Below are 20,681 nucleotides of genomic sequence, written 5' to 3' on the forward strand. Positions count from 1 at the left end.
CCTTTCACAGCGTCTGTTTCCTCTTATATGGATGTGTAGCGGATATGACAGCATTCTGTTTGCAGGCCTTGAAGCAGACGCTGTGTATTATTTCATAGAAGCGAACAATTACAGCACAATTGCTGTTAGTGTTCAGTAATTGAATTTGGCCCTGCAAAATTGGAAAGGGTATTTCAGTCTTCGGCTGTAACGCCAACTCTGCCTCTCTCCCTTTCGCTTTAGTTGAGATGTCAAAAACCGACTCATTAGCATATTGGCACTGTTGTTATGAAGCCTCTCCAAGATGGGAGCTTTGTCGGAGAAGGAAAAGAGCACACTTAACTGTGATGTATGTTAATACTATAAGATCCTGTTGATCCTTTTGCCAGGAAAAGTTCAGTTCACACGGGGTAAACAACAGCTGTTTTTTTCCATATGCTATAAAAAACGGTCAATATCAAATATCTCTTACTTAAGGAGTCCAGGGTCTAAAGGCTCTCCTGGATCTCCCGTGCAACTAGAGAGAGAGAGAGGGAGAAGAATGATTTGTGTATATATATATATATAATTTAATATCTATATGATATTAAATGAGTTTAAGGAGAGAGAGAGAGAGAGAGAGAGAGAGAGTAAGTGAAGAGCAAATGAGAGGGAGATGAAGATGAGAAGAGCAGAGATGTATGGTGATAGATAGAGGTGGAGAATGTGGGGAGGAAAAAAGAAAAGACTGCAAAAGCCCATCTGGAATGCACTGTATGTCCAAATGTTTGTGGACACCTTTTCCAAAGAGTGCATTCAGGTTATTTTTGTCTGTATGCTGTAAAAGCTGTGTCACTAACTCTCTGTCTCTCTTATTTAGGGAGTCCAGGGCCTAAAGGCTCTGTTGGGCCTAAAGGCTCTCCTGGATCTCCAGGTCCTCCAGGCCCTAGAGGACAAATGGGTCCCATAGGCCCCTCTCCAGACCTTTCCCACATCAAACAGGGTCGGCGTGGACCAATGGTAAGTTTCCATAGTGACTAATTGTGGTAGTTTTTTTTTTTATTCATTTGAGGAAGTGATGAGGAATGTTTGTTTTGGATGCATGTCACAGTCCACGCTGTTACGGTACATCAGATATGTTTTTATTTCCATTTTATTACAGCATCCTGTAAAGCTTGTCTAACTTTACTGTAGATGTTTCAGCAGGACAGATTTGTGAGCAGAGCACAGATAGATTCTTTAGCTTCTTCACCTGTAGATACAATTACAAAATAATTACAAAAATAACAATAAAAATAAAACAATATGCATTTTACACCAATTAGAGATGAAAGGCAACACAGTTATAAAGAATAAGGAATGAAGCACACAGATGACAATACTGAATAAATTTGTGCATATATTGGTATTAAAGTAAAGAAAAGTGTCAGTGAAAGTGTCCAGGAGTGCAGATGTACAGGATGATAGATAGGACAAACATAAGAGACTCAGTCCTCATCTGTCCTCCTCCCTCTTCCAGCCCCACTGGGAAGAGTTAAAGAGCCTGATGGCTCTCAGAACAAAGGATCTTCTGAGTCTGTCTGTAGAGCAGCTCTGTGACAGCAACCTGCCGCTGAACTTGCTTTTTTAGTCCATAATGATAATGTGCAGTGGGTGACCGTCCATCATCATCCATGATGGAGAGCAGTTTGTGCAGTGTCCTCCTCTCTGCCACCTTAACCACAGAGTCCAGTTAGATCCCCCTTTGTTAACAGGCCTCGTGTTTTCCTGTGTTTTTGGCGTTTGCTACCTTGTGTTTCGTGTTACTGCGTCTGTTGTTGGCTCATGCTGTTTTTATCTGGTTCTGTATTCTATCAAAAAGGGTTCTTTGACTTGTACAGATAGCTGACTCTGTTTTCCACCAGTGTAAAAAACCCTTTAAGCACCTAAGTGGTACTTCTTACTGCCTTGGTTCTATATAGAGCTATTGCTATTAGTAAAGAATCCTTTGTTTACATGGATGAAACTGCTAAACACTGCTGAGGTCTACTAACAGTGGTACTGTCTGGTATGCAGGTTGGGATTCTTCCTAAGTTAAATGTTTTATCCTAACTTTTGCACCAGTATGCTGCTAAAAAAAAGCTGTCAGTGCATCGTCCAAACTAACATTAGCCCAATTAGCTGCTTGGCAGCAATGTTTCAGTCACATTTCAAGTGAAAATGAAAGCACAGCCGTCCATCGATCATCTGCCACCGTGGAGTCAGTTGTAATCTGAGGTAGTCCATTTTTTAAAGTAGTAGTAGACTTGGGAGTAATATGAAACCAACACCTAGCCTAGCATGGCATGGCATTTCCTCTTACCCTGCCACACTCGGTCAACGTCATCAGGCGGCACTGCTGTGTCGGGGCCCAGCACATGCAGCAACCTGAGGACCAGCTGGTACTGATACAGCGAACAACGTGCTTCATTTCGTCACTGTCATGCAAAAATTTAACTTAGCAAATAAGCCACTTTATAAGAGAAGGAAAAGACATTCTTAACTTTCAATAGAAGTCCAAGTTAAAAGATTTTATTCCCAATCATTTTTGAGCATTTCTATTGGTCCGTTTAAATTTCACATAATGTCCAGATTCACATTATGTCGGAAAGTGAAATAGCTGGGGGAAAATGGCAATACAAGGTTTTTTCATGACAGCAACAGCAACAATACTCTTTGTGCTTTTGAAAGATGCTTATATCCAGAGCAGCTTACGGTTAAAAAGTGTAGAGAATGTAGAGTTAGGGGTCTTGCCCAAGGGCTCTGATTACATTTACATTTAAGGCCTGAAGAGAAATCTCAGAATAAAAAGCCACTGGTTGACTAAAGCCCTATCCAGACGGGATTCGTTTTACATGGGGAAGTGAAGTAATTTTTCTACAGGACGTCCCAGCACGGGATAAGGCTACTCCATACACCTCCAAAAACTACAGAAAATGTCCAGCCAGCAGCGTCCTGTGACCACTGCAAAAAGTGTCAGAGGATGGTAACTCTTATAACCCACTCCTGGTAGTAATGAAATTTTAGTTTAGTGAAATTTAGCAGCTACATGTTCATAACACGTATTTAGGCTATAGACTACGCTACACTGAGGAGTCCTTTGAGGCTCGTCTTCTGAGGTTTGCTGACACCTTGCATTCGTACAGAATTAAAATTACTAAGAAACCCTGGAAACAATGACATTACACCACGTCCCCCATCTGAAACGGTTTTCGCTCCGACACATTTCCCGAGCCGAGCCGCCTCTGCCCGGCCGAGTGGCCGAGTGGCCGAGTGACCTGCGGCTGCTCCTGACTGAGACACATTCACACTTTCACACTTACTTTAACAGGCTAGTGCTAAGCCTCATTACACTTCAGCACATTCTTCTACAGCCCAGCAGGCGTAATGAATTAGCAACATACACACACACACACACACACACACACTCACATTCACACTCACACACTTGTTCTCAGTCATCTCTCACACTTTCTCCCTTTGCCTCGCTCAGATTACAAATGTTGTTCGTCATGTCAGGTTTACTAACGCTAACTCTGACAGACTTATCATCACTCTGGTGATGCTGTGCCTAGGGAGGCTTTCATTAAGTTCATGACTGTTTGTAGACCCACAGTGCACTCATTTATTTCAGACAGCACAAACACCAGCGATTGTTTTTGGACATCTCAGAGTACAGTTTTCAGTTTATACTGTAAATATTTGGCTAGCCCATGGCTAGTCCCTGTTCATTTGGCAAGTTCAGTGCCTGTAACTGTTCATTTGGCTAATTCTTTTCTAGCTCCTTTGTCACATTGCTTTCATTTGGCTCGTCCATGGCTAGTTCTTGTTGATATGGCTGGTTCTTGGCTAGTTCCCTTGTTCGCTTATCTAGTTTATGGCTAATTCCTTGTTTATTTGAATAGCTCAGAACTAGTTCCTTATTCACATGGCTAGTTTATTGACAGTTCCTGGCTAATTTTATTTTGTAAAGCTCGTTCCTTGTTCATTTGACTGGTCTGTGGCTAGCATTTTGTGCAATCTTTTAGTTATGGCTTATTCCTTTTTCATTTATCAAGTTCATGGGTAGTACTTGTTAATTTGCCTAGTTTATGGCCAGTTCCTCATTCACTTGGCTAGTTCACGGCTAGTCCTTATTCATTTGGCAAGTTCATTGCTAGTAACTGTTCATTTGGCAAATTTTTTGCTAGCCCCTTTTTTACATTGCCAGTTTGACTAGTTTCTTGTGCATTTGGCTCGTCCATGGCATGTTCTGATTCTTGGCTAGTTCCCTTGTTCGCTTATCTAGTTTATGGCTAATTCCTTGTTTATTTGTCTCAGTCAAATTGTGATGGCTAGACAACTGGGTCAGAACATCTCTAAAACATCAGGCAAGTCTTGTGGGGTTTGTTTCTGGTATGCAGTGGTCAGTACCTACCAAAAGTGCTTTATGAAAGTACAACCTGTAAAAGGGCAGCAAGGTCATGGGCACTCAAGGCTCACCATGCGATCCATGGAGGCCTCACCATCTGCTGCTGCTTTGACATACCACAGGATACCTTCAGAAGTCTTGTGGAGTCCATGCCATGAATGCTCAGGTTTATTGTGGTGGCAGAAGGGGGACAGGTGATGATGGGTGATGTTATGGCTGATCAGTGTATACTGCTCTGTTATTAATGAAATGTAACGTCATGAAACTTAATGACAAAGTGTATTTCACTCTCCTGCTAGCTAGTATGTGTTTGACTGTTTCTTTCTGCTGTATATAGCTTAGTTGTCTAAAAGGCAGAAGACATGACATACCTCCTATAACTGACCCTGGGGCTGTAAAAGATAGCTCTTTACTAATTAGCCTGTATTGTATTTGCCATGGTAAACTATAGTGTTATATGTTAAAAACTGTATGACTGTAGTTATGGTCTCTGGTTCATAATAAATGCTAGCCTGCCCCTCTGACCTGTAATCAGGTTCCCCCAAAATACAATTCTGGCTTCTCCACTGCAACAAACCGTTCTGACTGGTCAGCAGATTGTGGAAACTAACAACAAGGTCCAACAAAAACAGAGATATTAAAAGTTTTGGGAATGATTTGTACCTCTGATTCCCAGTCCTCCTTTAAGCCAATTGTATTCAGTCACATTGAAGCATCCCCTGTGAGGCTGCAGTGAAAGCAGAGTTGAAAAGGCTCAAGCTGTAGCAGCAGGTGTTCAGTTCCAGCAGGACAGTGCTGCGTTAGGCCATGCCCAGCAGGGTCACCACCGTCTGGGCTTACACTGACCTCCGCTAACTCTCTGGAGGGATACCGCTGCAGCTGTGGCCAAAACTGGAGCGCAATGCATGAGCCCATATCGCTGATTCCTTTTTATATTTATTCTCTTCTGTTTTTACTATTTAAGCAGCAGAAGCAAAAATGTAAGAGCAAGTGTATCATGATTTAGATGTGCAATTTTTATGATATTAATGAATGGGGCTGGTGAGCGTCCTTTACTTGTCTGTAGCATTAGCCTCTGAGCTCTTTATTCACTTTATTAGAAACCTAACACTCACTGTCCACTTTATGAGCTCCACCTACCTTACAGCCATAACATTAGTACCACCTGCCTACTATTGAGTAGGTCTCCCTCATGCTGCCACAACAGATCTGACCATATGAGGAATGGATGCCACAATACTTCTGAAGGTGTCCTGTGGTATCTGGCACCAGGATGTCAGCTGCAGATCCTGCAGATCCAGCAGTCCTGGAAGCTGTGAGGTGAGGCCTCCATGGAGCTTCAGGGGCTTATGACCCTATCGCAGGTTTACCTTTCTTACACCCTTTTTGGCAGGTACTGATCATCGCATACCAAAACAGTTCTTGTCAAAGTGGATCAGATTCTCACGCTTGACCATTTGTCCTGCTGTTAACATATCACCACCTTCAGGAACGGACTGATATATCCACCCCTTGACAGACGCCACTGCACTAATGCATGTTTTTTCACCCTACCTGTAAGCGGTGTAGGTGTACAGTTGCATATTGTAGCCCAATTTACTTACAAACTATAGGCTCACAACTACCCTATTGTCTTCAGCATTGGTCCTTTCCTGACCACAGTTCTGTTGTTGAGCAGATATTATTTGGGTGGTGGACCATTCTCAGCACTTTTCTCAGTGGTGCTTTTCTCCCCGTTCGATTTGCTTGTCTCTTTTCATCATTGTTTGATGGACAACCTACACAACAGCTGGAGCTCGGCCAGGCCACATCATGTTGGCTCCATCAAAAAGCCTCCAAAGCATATGTGTGTGGAAATATGGGAAAGCACAGCCTTGGCCCTGATAAATTGCGATGGCAGTAGCAGGGGAAAGGGCTGAATGCATTACCATGCAGGTTTTGTTTTGCTTGGCGGGTTTCGTCCTGAGGTCCAGCAGTTACCATGCCTGATAGTGTTGACCTCTGACCTTTTGCTCTCGGTGCACTGCACTCCATCTTACTGGTGGAGAAGAAAAATGTGCATTTGTCGAAACACTGTGGTAATTTATGAACGCAGAAGTATTAGGCTGACTCGGAACACCCCACAGTTAGCCTTCAGCACATTTTTGATGACCTTGAGTGAGTTGGAAACCTGACGTTTTTTATGAAAATTATTATTATTATTATTATCTTCTTAAAGACGTTGAAGAATGGCAGAGTATGTGGTGCCGTATCGTTGTTACAGGTCCCTTAAATCCACTGGAGCTGCAGCGGGTGTCTTTTAGGATTCAGCTGTGTATGTTTGATATAGAGGAAATCAATCTTCCAGACTGGAACAGTATTACTTTAAAAATGTCTAAGACTTTGGAAAGCCTTGGCATGTCTGAGTATCCTGGGACTTGGTGTATGTGTTTATGTGTGGCTACATGTGTGTGTGTGTGTGTGTGTGTGTGTGTGTGTGTGTGTTTGTGCTGGGGTATGTACAGCATGAGTTACTGACAGTCTCTGTATATCAGCATTAGCTGTAGTTTTGGATAAAGAATTCAGTTCATCCATCCCAGCTAACATGTCCATGTGGGGCCTGTATAGGTAGCCCAACTGGGAACCAGAAAGTTCCACATTGGCCCCACATATGGATGCAGTGTGGCATGGTGCCAATAGGTTCAGGTTTATCTGCTCCAGAGAGTCCTGTTGTATTGGCAGTACTTCTTTACGGGGACTAGACAATCTGTGTGTGTGTGTGTGTGTGTTTGTGTGCATCTGCTTCAGGAATGGAACGACTTAAAGAAGCTTTTATTTAAATTTATTAGTATGGGTGTCCACAAATATTTGGACACATAGTGTATCTCTTTCTGTTAACTTAAATGGTAGAGAGGGTGTTTGGGGTGATGCTCTGACTGCAGTTTGACAATCAATCTGTCTGCCAACATCTTGGTGCTTTGGGTGAACCTGGATGTGCTAATGTGCTTTGAAGTAGGGCTGGGTGATATGACGATATTTTATTGTATTGCGATAAATTTTGTTATCGTGATACACAGTATGCTTTTCTAAGGTTATGGAGGATATTGTTAGTGCTGAATAAACACTGATCAGCTGCAGGTTTCAGACAGACAGACAGTGTGATTAGACTGGTTTAAAGTGGAGCAGATGTTGAGTATAAGTCACTGTGAATCTGTGCTACTAATGTTTTTAATCTGTGGTTCCATGTATCTTAATAAATATTGTGTATCATGAAATTAGTATTTTTTACCATATCCCTCAACCCTACTTTGAAGTGATTTTGTATTAAATAGTAATACAAACATATATATATAAATGTAATATGGAACGACTCCGTACTTGATGGCAATGGTCAAAAGTCGATCTGCACAAAGAGCCCTCTGAGCTTCAAGTACGGCTCGGCTTGACCCTTAAGATCCCTTAAGATCCACGGAAGACAAGCGTCCAGGCTTTTTTCTGTCCTGCACAAAAGTGGTGAAACGAGCTTCCCCTGGGTGTCCGAACAGACCCTGAAGACCTGAAGACCTGAAGACCCACCTCCTCTGAGAGGACTTGGGCGAAGAGTGGAGTATTATGGTCTCCTTATTAACTTGTGTTTAGTAGAGTCTAAACTTAGAGGTTTTTAGTCTATTCAGACTAGCTGAGGTTATTCTTGAGTAAACAGTGAAGCACTTTTGTAAGTCACTCTGGATAAGAGCGTCTGCTAAAGGCCATAAATGTAAATGTCATATATATGTGTGTGTGTGTGTGTGTGTGTGTGTGTGTGTGTGTATGTGGCTAATTGTTCAAATGAAGCAAAATGTTACCATTACATTTTCTCTTATGTAAAACCGAAGTATTTAAAGTGTGTGTGGATTTGTTTTTTTACAGGGTCCTCCTGGTGCTCCAGGCAGAGATGGCATGAAGGTACAGTGTGTTTTTTAGTGTGTTTCCAGCACCTCTAACCCCTCTCCTCCCCAGCTTTCCAGCCCCCCCGGCTGTTTTCCTCTAGCGGAATGCAAAACATTCCCGAAAGCTGGATGAAGATGTTTCGAATCCATTCAGAGCTATCAGTAATGAAATAAACCTTTTAGACAGAGAGTGCCAAAAGAGAGTGAACACAAAGTGGAAATGCTTCTTCCTGGGTGACCAGGGATGAATTAAAGGCCCCTCTGGAGGGGTCTCCAAACATTCTGATTGCATTCCTGCAACGGTAAATATGATTCATAGATTACACCGTGGAATTTCGACAGACAAAACACAGAATTCTTCAGTTTGTGAGGCTGAGACTCTTGTTGCAGTGTGTTTTCCTCCTATTTATTTGGATGACTCACTGCAGGAACAGGCAAATACACAAAAAACACATTGACAAGTCACTAGCTTGGCAGTTCCTGCTGCCAGAGATCCATAAGTTATGTAAGCTTAACCCACATTCCCTTTACAACAACCTGCTACTTATCTATAATATAGGCACTGAACTGGCCTTGTAGTGCTGTTTACTAGATCTGCGCTTAAGAATGAAGGTGCTACAAAGGGTTTGTTGAACGATGCCATAGAGGAATCACTTTTAGTTCAATAGTAAAGATTAAGGAATTATATAGTAATTATAATTATAGTAATATATAATTATATAGTAAGGAATATAAAGTAATTATAAGTAAGTAATAAGAGAGCTGACAGACAAACAGTCCACCAGAACCGGAGATGTGTTATGGAGATGTGTCAAGGTTCTTCACTTTGACACATCTCCATGATAAACATGGTTCTTTTTAGAACCGAAAAAGTGGTTCTTCTGTGGCATCCTTCAATGAACTTTTAATGAAGAGTGTAATCAAAGTAGCAGTACATGTGATTGGCAGTGGAAGGCAGCAGAATCGGCACGAATATTTGAATTTCTTGCATGAACTTCTGGAAGTCATGTTTGCTCACCATACAGGTCGTGTGTGCTTCAGTTCAAAATCAATGTACTATGGCTGAATGAATGGATATATTAACGGATGGATGGATGGATGGATGAATAGTCAAGTCAAGTTAGATGGTAGAGGTAATGATGGTAGATGGTAGAGGTAATGCTGCAGTGCCATAAAAGTATTTGATTAGTGTTCTAGGCTTTCCTAGTATTAATAATATTCACCACAAATGCATTGCAACTGTTGAGGTGCCAAAATGGATGTGCTACATCAAATAACATCAAATATTTTGATGTATTTTGATATATTTTTCCCTCCTACAGGGAAGTTTACAGTGAGACTCTTTCAGGTGGCATTTTTTTAAGGGACAGTGTTCTGTCACTAATGCACATCCAAATGAGGGAAAGGTGTGGTGGTACCACACATCACTCAAACAGTAAAATAGGTCAGCAGTTCTTGTTCATGAATGAGAAAACATTGCGTTTAACAACACAGTGAATCTGGTTGCAACCTTGCTTGAAACAGAACCTTATGTTTCCCAAAATGCAAATTTTTCAGGGGAAAAAAAATCTTAAAAGTTAATTGTAAACTAATGTACCTGGATTTTATTCCAATTAACTCTGGACCATGATATAAAGGTTAGACTGACATTTTATTTAAAAAAAATAAAAGACAATATAGAAAAAATGAGATTCGTTTTTGTTCGGACTGTTGCTGTGTGGTGTAACATCAGGTAGTCCGTAAGAGTGATATTAGGCACATCTGTTTGAGCTCTGCTCTAATAATTAGAACAACATGAAAGAAATACTTGGATGATTGCAGACAGCTCTCTCTTGAAACTTTCTTTGGAGTGATGCCACAGAAGTTCCTTAAGTAACTTTTCATTGGATCTTAAAGATTCATGTATTTATTTAGTAAATGACGTGTGAGTGTAAAGAACCGTTTGAAGAATCTCCACATCATTTAAAGGTTCTGTACTAATGAAATGGGTTTCCCTGGAACAGTCTGTCCGAGCCAAGGACCTTTATTTTGAAGAGTATATTATTTCTGTTAGTAGAGATGTCGGTCTTTGCCTACGCACAGCTTTTTTTCCAACCTTGTTTGTAGGCCTAAGTCTTCTGTTATGTATTTTTTTGAGCTTCTCAGACACAGATCAGGAACATCTGGCACAGCTTACCAGCCCTGCTTGACCCTTCGGCCTTCCTTAATCCTTGCACCGGGGTCAGTGTCTGCCCGACTGCTCCATGTGTGGCACTTTACTGTCATACCTCGGCCCAAATGAACTAGAGATCAGCTCCAAATGGGCCGCGCAACCAGTGCTAGCATAACATTTACACAAACTCAGCCATCAGTGAACTCCTATTTTCTGAACTGCAGCTGAAGACAGGAGATGAGGCAAAAATACGTTCACCAGCAAAATAGTAGTGCTTTATTTAAAGTTACTGTAAAAAGTTACATGAACATAAACCTATTGGCACCATGCCTAATGCCAGGTGTGGGCTAGAGGGGTGTAAAGCCCCCCAGCATTGAGCTGTGGAGCAGTGGAGGAACTGTGTTCTCTGGAATGATGGTTGGTGGTGCTCCATCCAGTGCTTTTTAGATGAGTTGGGGATGATGAGGTGGGATGCGGATCATCCACATCCTGACCTCACTAATGCTCTTTTCGCTGAATTCATATATTTAATTATTCATGATTCCGTGTTCTATAAATACTGATGCTTTACCCATCATGCACTGTATCCACATTATCACAATAAATGATACACTCTTCAAAATACAGATGCTACAAAGGGCTCTTTGGGCAATACCTTAAAAGAACCACTTCAGGTTCCATAAAGAACTGCTTTTATAAAAGAACCTTTAGATTAGTGAGGAACCTTTAAGTACTGCATATAAAATGTTTTTCACACATACACACTCTCTCAAAAAAAAAAATGTATGGCATCACTCAAAGCACCCTTTGTAGCACCTTGGTTTGTGTAAGAGTGTATCGTCCACCTTCAGGCGTGTCAGCCTGGAGCTGAGTGAAACGTGGAGGGCAGTGTGTGTTTTGAAGTGCAAGTCCACGGCTTGTTTTCTCAAGTGTGATCATGTTACTGGGAGATAACGGAGTAATAACTGTCCTGTAAGACTTCTCGTGGTTTCTTCACTGTAATCTCACTAACACAAATATTTGTTTGGATTCTCCAGGGGGAGAGAGGGGCTCCTGGGCCTTCCGGACCACCAGTAAGAAACTCTAATCATGCCACTTCTTCTCATGGTGTCTCTATCAGTCTTTCACACTGTCTCACTTTCCCTCTCAGTGTCTTCTGTCTCTTTCTTCATATCTAGTTGTGTTGTGTTAATCATTATTAAAAAACAACAAAGCTACTCAAAAGCCTTGTATCTCCAAAAGATCAGCTTTAAATTATGTTTAAAAAATCTTAATGTTTAATAAAGGTCAAGGAAAAAAAGATTTTATTGGAAGTCATTTTGGAGCATTTCCATTGGTCCATTCATCATAAAATCTACCAGAACAACTGGTAGATTCACATTATGTCAAAAAGTGAAAAACGGAGATACAGGGTTTTTGCATGACACTGACAATATGCTAATTTCTTGTCTCCAAACCTGACAGGCAGAGTGCGTCTGTCTGTTTCATGGGGCTGTCACTCTCACTGTTCTAGGTGTTTCTCTGTAAAAACCACATGACATTGTTTGTACTGCATCATGAGAGTTGACACTGAGCTGGGCTCTGTAAGCTTGACTCACTGAACCATCCCCACGTGGCTGCAAGCAGGAAACGGAGCAGTAAGGGAGTTATGGGAACTTTGTGCCGGCACTAAGGAGGAACAGGTTATGGCTCTTTTTAAGGCCATGTACATGCAATTCCTTCTAAAAGGGGAAAGAATGCCTGCTGGGAGCCGTCAGGATCAAACCCTGAATCTGTCAGCGAGGCGGATGCTGTGTGTTTGAGCGGACGTTAATGTGGGCTGCCCCGTGCTCACTGGGGACAGTTCTAGATAGACTCCTTCAGCAGCTTTTCTCCATTTTGGCATGGCCAGAGCATGACCGGTTAGGCATGGGTTAGGTATGGGGGTCGGTCTTAATAATAACCATAATATTAGCAATAATAACAATACTAGTAACAAGAAGAATGCTTTTTTATTTGTGTGATGCATTTCATAGACCCTTATATTAGAATATTAATTGTTACAAAAAAATTAAATGCATTTAATAAAAGAGAGAATAAAAATAATGGCATGGGGCTGATCACAATAATAGGAATAATAATAATAGTAATAATAAGAAGAATATTAAAAATACTACTACTACTAATAATAATAATAATAATATAATAATAATGATACTTCTTGTTTGTATAATGCAGTTCATAAACCATTCATCATTAGAATAGGGTATAATACTATATTTAATAAATGAGATAAAAACAAATAATAGAATAAAATAAAATAGAACCAAAAAATAGGCCAGAATGCTGCTACTGCACGAGACCTCTCTCCATATCTGTGTAACGCTGCTTAACCTGAATCATATTAGTGTAAACTCCTGGAATATTAATCTACCGCCTCAGTCCACATGCTTCTTTACCTTTGGTTCTGTATCTCTCAGCTTGTCAACAAAGGCACATGTACAGCTGTCCATGAGCTGTCCATCAGTGTGATTTGTATTTACTGCAGTGGTGCAACTGTAAGTAGTAACTGCAACTGAAGGGGGAGCCCAGGAGCAGAAAATACCAGTTCTAACATATTGCTGCTTTAAATGCTTCTTAGGTTTAAAGTTTTTTAAAGTCCTGAAGTCTATATTAAAGTTACAATAGGTTTTAATAATCTATGTGAGAAATTTTAACACCTGTAAAATATTCATTACAGTTGGCTACACTTAGCTTTTAGCCTCCAAGACCAAGGACAACCAAAAATCTAAGTTGTTTTCAGCACCCTGAGTGAAGATCATCAGTATAGATCATCAATTTAGCTTGAGATCTTGTTGAGTTCATCCTCTGAAGGGCCATAAAAACACTGGGAGACGTACAGTATGTATACACCCTTGAAAATAAAGGTGCTACAAATGTTCTTTAAGTGAATGCATAGAAGGACGAGTTTTGGTTCCATGAAGAACCCTGTTTGTCATAGAGATGTGTGAGTGTGAAGAGCCTTCTCAATTGGTAAAGAACCTTAACATCAAGTGAAAGAATCTTGAAGCATGTGACCTCTTGAGCTCTGTGTTTATTATTCAGTTATTATTAATCCTAATGCAGAAACTACTGCCAATTATTTTGGTTTGGGACATATCTTGGGAAGTCCAACAGGGTTCAGTTTTAGGCCCTATGAAACTGATGTAAATTATGACAGCAATGCAGTCATCCAGAATGCAGCGGCACGGGTTGTCTTCAACGTTCATAAATTCAGCCATGTCTCTCCACTGCTGCGTTCCCTTTACTGGCTTCCTGTAGCTGCTTCCCGCATCAGATTCAAAACCCTGACGCTGGCCTACAAAACCCAAAAAGCACCAGCCCCTCCATACTTGATGGTAATGGTCAAAAGCCGATCCGCATCAAGAGCCCTTCCAGCTTCAAGTATGGCTCGGCTCGACCCGCCATCCCTCAAAATCCACGGAAGACAAGCGTCCAGGCTTTTTTCTGTCCTGCACCGAAGTGGTGGAACGAGCTTCCCCTGGGTGTCCGAACGGCAGAGTCACTCGCTGTCCTCAAATGTAGACTTCCGAGAGGACTTGGGCGAATAGCAGAGTATTATGGTCACCTTATTGACTTGTGTTTAGTAATGTCTAAAGCTTAAAGGTATCTTTAAACTATTAGTCTATTCTAACTAGCTGAGGTTTTTCTTGAGTCAATAGCAAAGCACTTTTGTAAGTCGCTCTGGATAAGAGCGTCTGCTAAATGCCGTAAATGTAAATGTATCCAACTAAGTGAGAGCTTACTTGCAGGGTCTTATGGCTTCAGTGCTTCTTTGGAACCCAAAGTGGTTGTTCTACGGCATCACTGAAAGAGGGAGGAATCTTTCCCTTTAGGGTGTTTCTCATTATCTCTTCAGGATGTTTTTTTATGTCTGCTTGTGGTCATGCAAACGCATGGAGGAGTGGGAGAGAGCACAGATTTGGCATGGTGTGTGTTCAAGGGGTCAAAGGTCAATGGACATCTCCCTGCCCAAAGCATAATACAGCTGAAGTATGGGCAGATGTCGGGGGTGCACACAGGAAGTAGTTTGCAAGAAAGCATCTGACTTATTGAGGCACTTCATCCATGCTTAATACAATTGGTTCATTCTTCATTCTACTCTTCAGTCTGCTTGGCTTTACATCATAGAGTCCACCCATGCTCTACACCCCTCCTGTACGCAGAGCATAGTGCAAAAACAAATTCTTCTGAAATGAAACAGGTTAACAGGACGCTTTTAACAGACTTTTCTGGTACTCCAACTCATCCCAAAGGTCTGGATGGAGCACCATCACTCTAGAAAACACTGAATGCTGGGGGGGGGTTGCCTTCTAGTCAATGCTTGGCATTGGCCATGGTGATTCTAGGCTCATGCATGCTTTCTCCAGTGTGTCCCTCTCATTCTATTGAAATTATACATGTTGTTTCTGCCCAACTAAGTGCCAACTCTAGTCAGACAATGGTTCCAATAAAAGTGAATAGCTGAGCCACATGCAAAAACACCTAAGAGTAGGGCTGTGTATTGGTAAGAACCTGCCAATACGTATCAAGATACAGGGGTTACGATTCAGTATATTGCAATTAGGGCTGCACAATATATTGTTTAATGCAAAGTTAGGAACATCCTTTTAGAGGTTTACTGTCAGGCTTTAGTAATATTAAACTAGTTTGTTTGCTGATAAGTGTATGAAGCCAAAAAATTTATGAAGACAGGTGATTCCAAACGTTGGTAATTATAGTGTATACTTTACGTGTCAGAGTGCTCACAAGTGTTGTGTTGTTTAGGGGCCGCCAGGATCCTTTGACTTCCTGCTGCTCCTGATGGCCGACATCCGTAATGACATCGCCGAGCTGCAGAGTAAAGTGTTTGGCAAGCAGATGCATTCCCTCGGCGAGGAATTCCTCAACAGCCCTGATTTCTGGAAGGATGGTCAGGAGAACTTGGACTTCGGCTCTGGAGAGGACTACAAAACCCAGAATCCTCCTCGGAGGAAGAGGAAATCATCCAGCCCTCCCGCTAATCCTGATTAGAAGATTTATTATCAACAATGGTGTGTTCGGACAGGCCTCGTCAACTCATGAATACCCATGAAACTATCTCTTGAACTTTTTTTAATCACCAAATGGTGAATACCTGTGTTTTAATTTGTCACATGAACAGTATGTTCTGTACACACACCAGTTGGTAAAGTTATCAATATCTTTAATCTAAACTATCTTTAGTTTAAACATTAATATTCAATTTTTCTGCAGTTTTGTTTAAAAATAATAGATCCAGGTCTGGGTTTCCCAAAGCATGTTACCACAAAGATGACGCTTACTAGATATTCTCTATCTGTTATGATCTGTCTAACTTTTCAATACTTCTGGGAAACTGGGCCAAACTAAGCTAAACACTGTGTGTAAAAGGTACCATAGAAAAGTGTTTAACCCCTCGACCCCTAGGCTTGTTATTCAGCAGTTATTCCGTATGCAGAAACTATTATAATTAATTTGTCTACCATTTGGTTTAGCATATCTAGTGGCGTCCCACAGGGCTCTATTTTAGGGCCAGTAAAAGTGATGTGAAGTATAACAGAGTGAAGAACTGAAACGTGGGCTTTCATACAAGGTCTAATAGGTCAGGAGTTACTATGCGGAGTGAAAACTAGCAGATAAAATATACAAATAATTCGAACAATTAGACAAAGTGTAGCAAAACTATTATTTCCTCTGCAACAAAAACGAAAACTAAATACTACATTATTAGAGAGGGTATAAAAAAGTGGTTCAGTGTATAAAAATTTTTCTGTGTATAAGGGATGATCTTTACCCATGTTTTACCAATTTTTTAAATAAGCGGATACATAAGGATTGGGCCTTAAAGCTAGCTGAGGGGAATTATAGTAAGAAATTAACGTAATGAATTTGAATACCACGATAATCCCTTTAAACCTACATATTTCTACTTACTGTGTACTGGATTCCTTCTGCTATCATTGTTTTTACTGGTGTAACTTCACAACTGGCAAACTTGGCTAACATGGGACTTTCACTATTCCCCTTTTCACCATTTGCGCTTGGATGCGTAATTAATTACATTGTGACTCACGGGTTTATGAGGACTGTCCGATCACACCAACCGTGTTGCATTATTGGGTACCTGTGTTTTTGGAATGAGGAATGAACTGACTGTGGTGTGGATCAGTGTTCCTTCATCCCCAGTGCTGATGGACTACAGGACTGGAGCTGGAAACACTGGTGTAGGCGTCACAGATTAATTTTTATTTAACGTCATACTCTTTTAAAGAAGACCTGAATGTATTTCTTTGTATGAAATTCTATTTTTTTAACATAAAAGATGTACATATTTATCATTTCTGCTTTTGGGAGGACTCTTTTGTCTCAGAAATTACAGCATGTCGTCGCTGTCATGCAAAAACTTGTATCTCCATTTTTGCACTTTTTTTGGCATAATGTGAATCTGACAGTTGCGGCAAAATTTTACGATGAATGGGCCAACAGAAATGCTTCAAAATATGTACTTTAACTTCCATTGAAAGTTAAGAGTGTTTCTTTCTTTAAAGTTGCTGTTTTGGAGATACAAGATTTTTGTCCGACAGATATCATAGACGTCTTAAATGGTAAACACTTGAGGTCCACTTCAGCACTCATGATTCATTAATGGCTCTTTCTCATTAATGGCTTTATTGATGCATTCATTGCTGCACAGGTTCATCATCCACAGACCTGCAGGAAGGCAAATAAAGCCCTTGGAAAGGAGAATCAGCCATTTAATGGATTGGAGTTTAAACACCTCTAATCCCATCAAAACATTTTCAAACCGGGGGTTCAATCCAGCCCTAAAGGTCCTCAAGATATGGATTATAATTCCCTGAATTGATACACAATCAGCAAAGCTGTGTTTCACTTGATTAGTTTATGTAATGTAATGTTAATATGTTTTATGACTAAATGTTGGTGTATTATTTCAATACACACTATATGTCCAAATGTTTGTGGACGCCCCTTCTAATGAACGCATTCAGCTAATTACAGTTGCACCCATTGCTGATAAAGATGTACCGATGCGACTGTCCAGGGAAGAAGGCTTTTGGAGAAGCATTGCTGTGAGGATTTGATTGCATTTATCGACGAGAGAATTAGTAAAGTAAAGATGTTGGATGATCACCACCCCACCTCATCCCAAACTCCCCAGCTCATCCCAAAAGTATCAGATGAAGCACCACAGCTCAATGCCAGGGGGGCTTTATACCCCTCTAGCCCACTTCTGGCGTTAGGCACGGTGCTGATAGGTTCATGTTGGTTTATCTGCTTCAGAGAGTCCTAATCTATAGGCAGTACTTCTCGATTGGGACTAGACAAGCTGAGTATATGTGTGTAGCATATTTAGTCATTTGCACATCTGTGCCAGCAATAAGTGCAACTTACAGTAGTTGAATGCATTCATTAGAAGGGGTGTCCACAAATATTTGGCCATATAGTGTGGTTCTTAATGGTAAGTCAAGAGTACATCAATCAAGCTAATGGAAGAGGACAGTAGACGGTGAATAATAGGGCGCAGCTGCTTTCACCCAGGCCTCAGAGAGAACGTCTGGAGCTGCACCCGAGGACGAGCAGCTTTGATGTTCTGGGTGTGGAGGGTGAGGGTGGTCCCCTGAGTCCAGCCACTCCTAAACCATCTTCATCTTTTCATTTCAGACATACTTGTTCTTTCACTCACACTACCCTTTCAGGAGCCCTCCTTCTTCTTCTTCTTTCTCTGTGGACATCCTGTGGTTGCCCTTCCAGTATGGCCAACGTGCTCTTCTCACATAGAGACCACCCTGGCCTGCCCCCTTTGCCCTGACTTGTAGTATTCACAAGTTTCCCATTCATAAGCAGCTTAAAGAAAAAACATATGGAAACTATTACAAATGGAACAGCGTGTCAGAGATCAGCATTATCACACCACAAGACACATTTATCATTCAAATAATATTTATATTAAATCATAATGTGGCTGTTATCCAGTATTATATGGCAGTTATGTGTTTTAGACAGCAGATGCTCCCTCAAATCAAATGCTGAAGCAATGTGGCATTTCTACCTGAAAATAGCACATCTTCAACACATGGCAAAAGTGTGTCCTTAGGAGTGGATGAAGGCACAAGATACGCTTCTCAACTGTAGGGGGTGCACAAGCAGGGACACCACCAGGAATCTTGGACCCCATGTAAAGACATAACACTGGGCCCCACAACTAAATTCTCAATTAATACATTTCTTAGGGCCCCAGACCCTCGCAATCGGCCTAACGTTCCCTCTCCTTTGGAAGAGCCTTGTGGGCCTCCATTTTTTTAAACAGTTCCACAGATTCTTGACTGATTGGACGGAGATCTTGGTTTTGGCATGGCTGTGTTGTTCTGAGGTTCTCCTAAGTTGCATATATATATATATATATATATACAATATCTTTCATTCAGTTTAAAGGTTGTTTGGGTGGTATGAGGGACCTATAGGCAGAAGGACGATATTAGGCAGGTGGTTTTAATGTTATGGCTCAGTATCAGTATATATGTTATTTTAGGTAGTCCTCACTGTGTTTCTCACTGTTCCCTGCAGTCGAGCATGGTTTTAAACTATTTTAACCTCTAGGTGGCAGCACCTGCACACAGTTTATCTCTTATTACTCAAGAAGGGAATGAAGATTAAGAAGGTTTTGCCCACAAGGGGGCAGAAAACACACACTGTCTGCAAACATGGATTAACGTCTTGACCAGGGTGGACAGTGGATGTTACACTGAGCAGCCATAACATTAAATCCAGCTGCCCAATGTTGTGTAGGTGCCCCTCATGCCCAACCAGCTCTGACCTTTCAAGACATGGACTCTACAACAACACCTAGCCAGCATTAAATCTTCAGCAGTTTGTGCTTCAGTGTCTCTTCTGGGAAATCAGACTAGACAGGCCAGCCTTCACTCCCCCGCACACACCAATAAGCCTTGGGCGTCCTTGACCCTGTCTTCGGTCCTTTCTTGAAGTATTTTTGGAAGGTACTGACAGAACAGGATCACCCCACAAGACTTGCCTGATGCTTTGGAGATGTTCTGACCCAGTCGTCTATGCTCCCTAATATGTACATCTCACCCCTTGATGCCAGATGTCATCGTTACAAGATGATCAGTGTTATTTACACTGTTATTTACAGTGAATATTTAAAGCAGCGTTATGCAGAATTGGTATTTCTTGCTCCTGGGCTCCCCCTACAGTCAGGAGAGATGGAAAACCATCACTGAAAGTGAAAGAAGCATGTGGATTGAGGCAGTAGAGTAACAGTATTTTCATAAATATGTCTCAGTTTCAGACATGTATGAAGTACTAGAGACCCAGACTTAGTAGTACAAGTACAAGTGCTCTATTCAAAAAGTGACCTGAGTAGAAGTGTCTTTAAGCTCCAGACTTAAGTGGAGGTACTAAAGTATTCAGCTTTTTTAGTACTTAAGTACTGCAAGTAGTTTATTGTAAACTGTACTACTTAAGTACTGAAAGTAAAAGTACAGTACTGTGTTCAGTGGGTCTTACAGAAAGCAGTCAGAAGTCTGAATATCAGTGTTTATATTATTAGAAATGCTAAGCCTTAAGCACTGTCTCAGTTCCTCTGGCTGTAGTAGAAGGACAGGACTGTAGAAGACAGAGTTCATGAACACGAGTCTTTAGTTCACTCTCTAAACAAACTCGCCCAAAAGAGAGAGAGATCTGAGCATACCTGACTCAACCCGCCACATACAAGAGCTTCATCTGTAAAACCAGTGAGGAGAGCAGCTCAAACCCTGAGCTTCACTCTCTGTAAACTCAGCTACAGCTGAAAGATCTCAGGCCATTCAGACACATACGAGTATTTGCAGGAGGTGAAGATGGAGGAGTTTCTTCTGGTGGTTCTTCTTCCTCCATCTGGAGATAAACTAACAGAGCTCTAGCGTTAGTGTCCTCACTGCAGCAGCGGAGTGAGAGGAAGAACGGCAGCATGCTCGCTCACGGCTCGATCGCCTGTTCTGCTTAATGTTGAGGCGGATTTATCAAACCTGGTGACAGTGCCATCTAGCACTCTGGCCTGGTGCTAATGTGGGTTTGAAATGATTGGTATTATTTTTATAATTGTAGCGAGTAACGATGCAGCACATAAACAATGTAACAGAGTAAAAGTATTAAACTCATCCAACATATGTAGAGA

The 20,681-nt window shown here is 41.3% G+C and overlaps 1 protein-coding gene across 2 annotated transcripts in view; it reads left to right on the top strand.

Annotated features, from left to right (window-relative positions):
- ccbe1 (collagen and calcium binding EGF domains 1) overlaps positions 1-16,824 on the top strand; it is a 103,010-nt gene extending 86,186 nt beyond the window's left edge. For both annotated transcript variants that reach the window (XM_072661757.1, XM_072661758.1), the window contains 4 exons: positions 839-978; positions 8,276-8,311; positions 11,485-11,520; positions 15,254-16,824. In XM_072661757.1, coding sequence (XP_072517858.1) covers positions 839-978; positions 8,276-8,311; positions 11,485-11,520; positions 15,254-15,499 — 458 coding nt within the window. In that variant the 3' untranslated portion in view covers positions 15,500-16,824. The remainder of the gene's footprint in view (positions 1-838; positions 979-8,275; positions 8,312-11,484; positions 11,521-15,253) is intronic.
- Positions 16,825-20,681: the final 3,857 nt, after the last annotated feature.

Source organism: Salminus brasiliensis, chromosome 18, assembly GCF_030463535.1.
Source record: "Salminus brasiliensis chromosome 18, fSalBra1.hap2, whole genome shotgun sequence".
Taxonomy (NCBI): domain Eukaryota; kingdom Metazoa; phylum Chordata; class Actinopteri; order Characiformes; family Bryconidae; genus Salminus; species Salminus brasiliensis.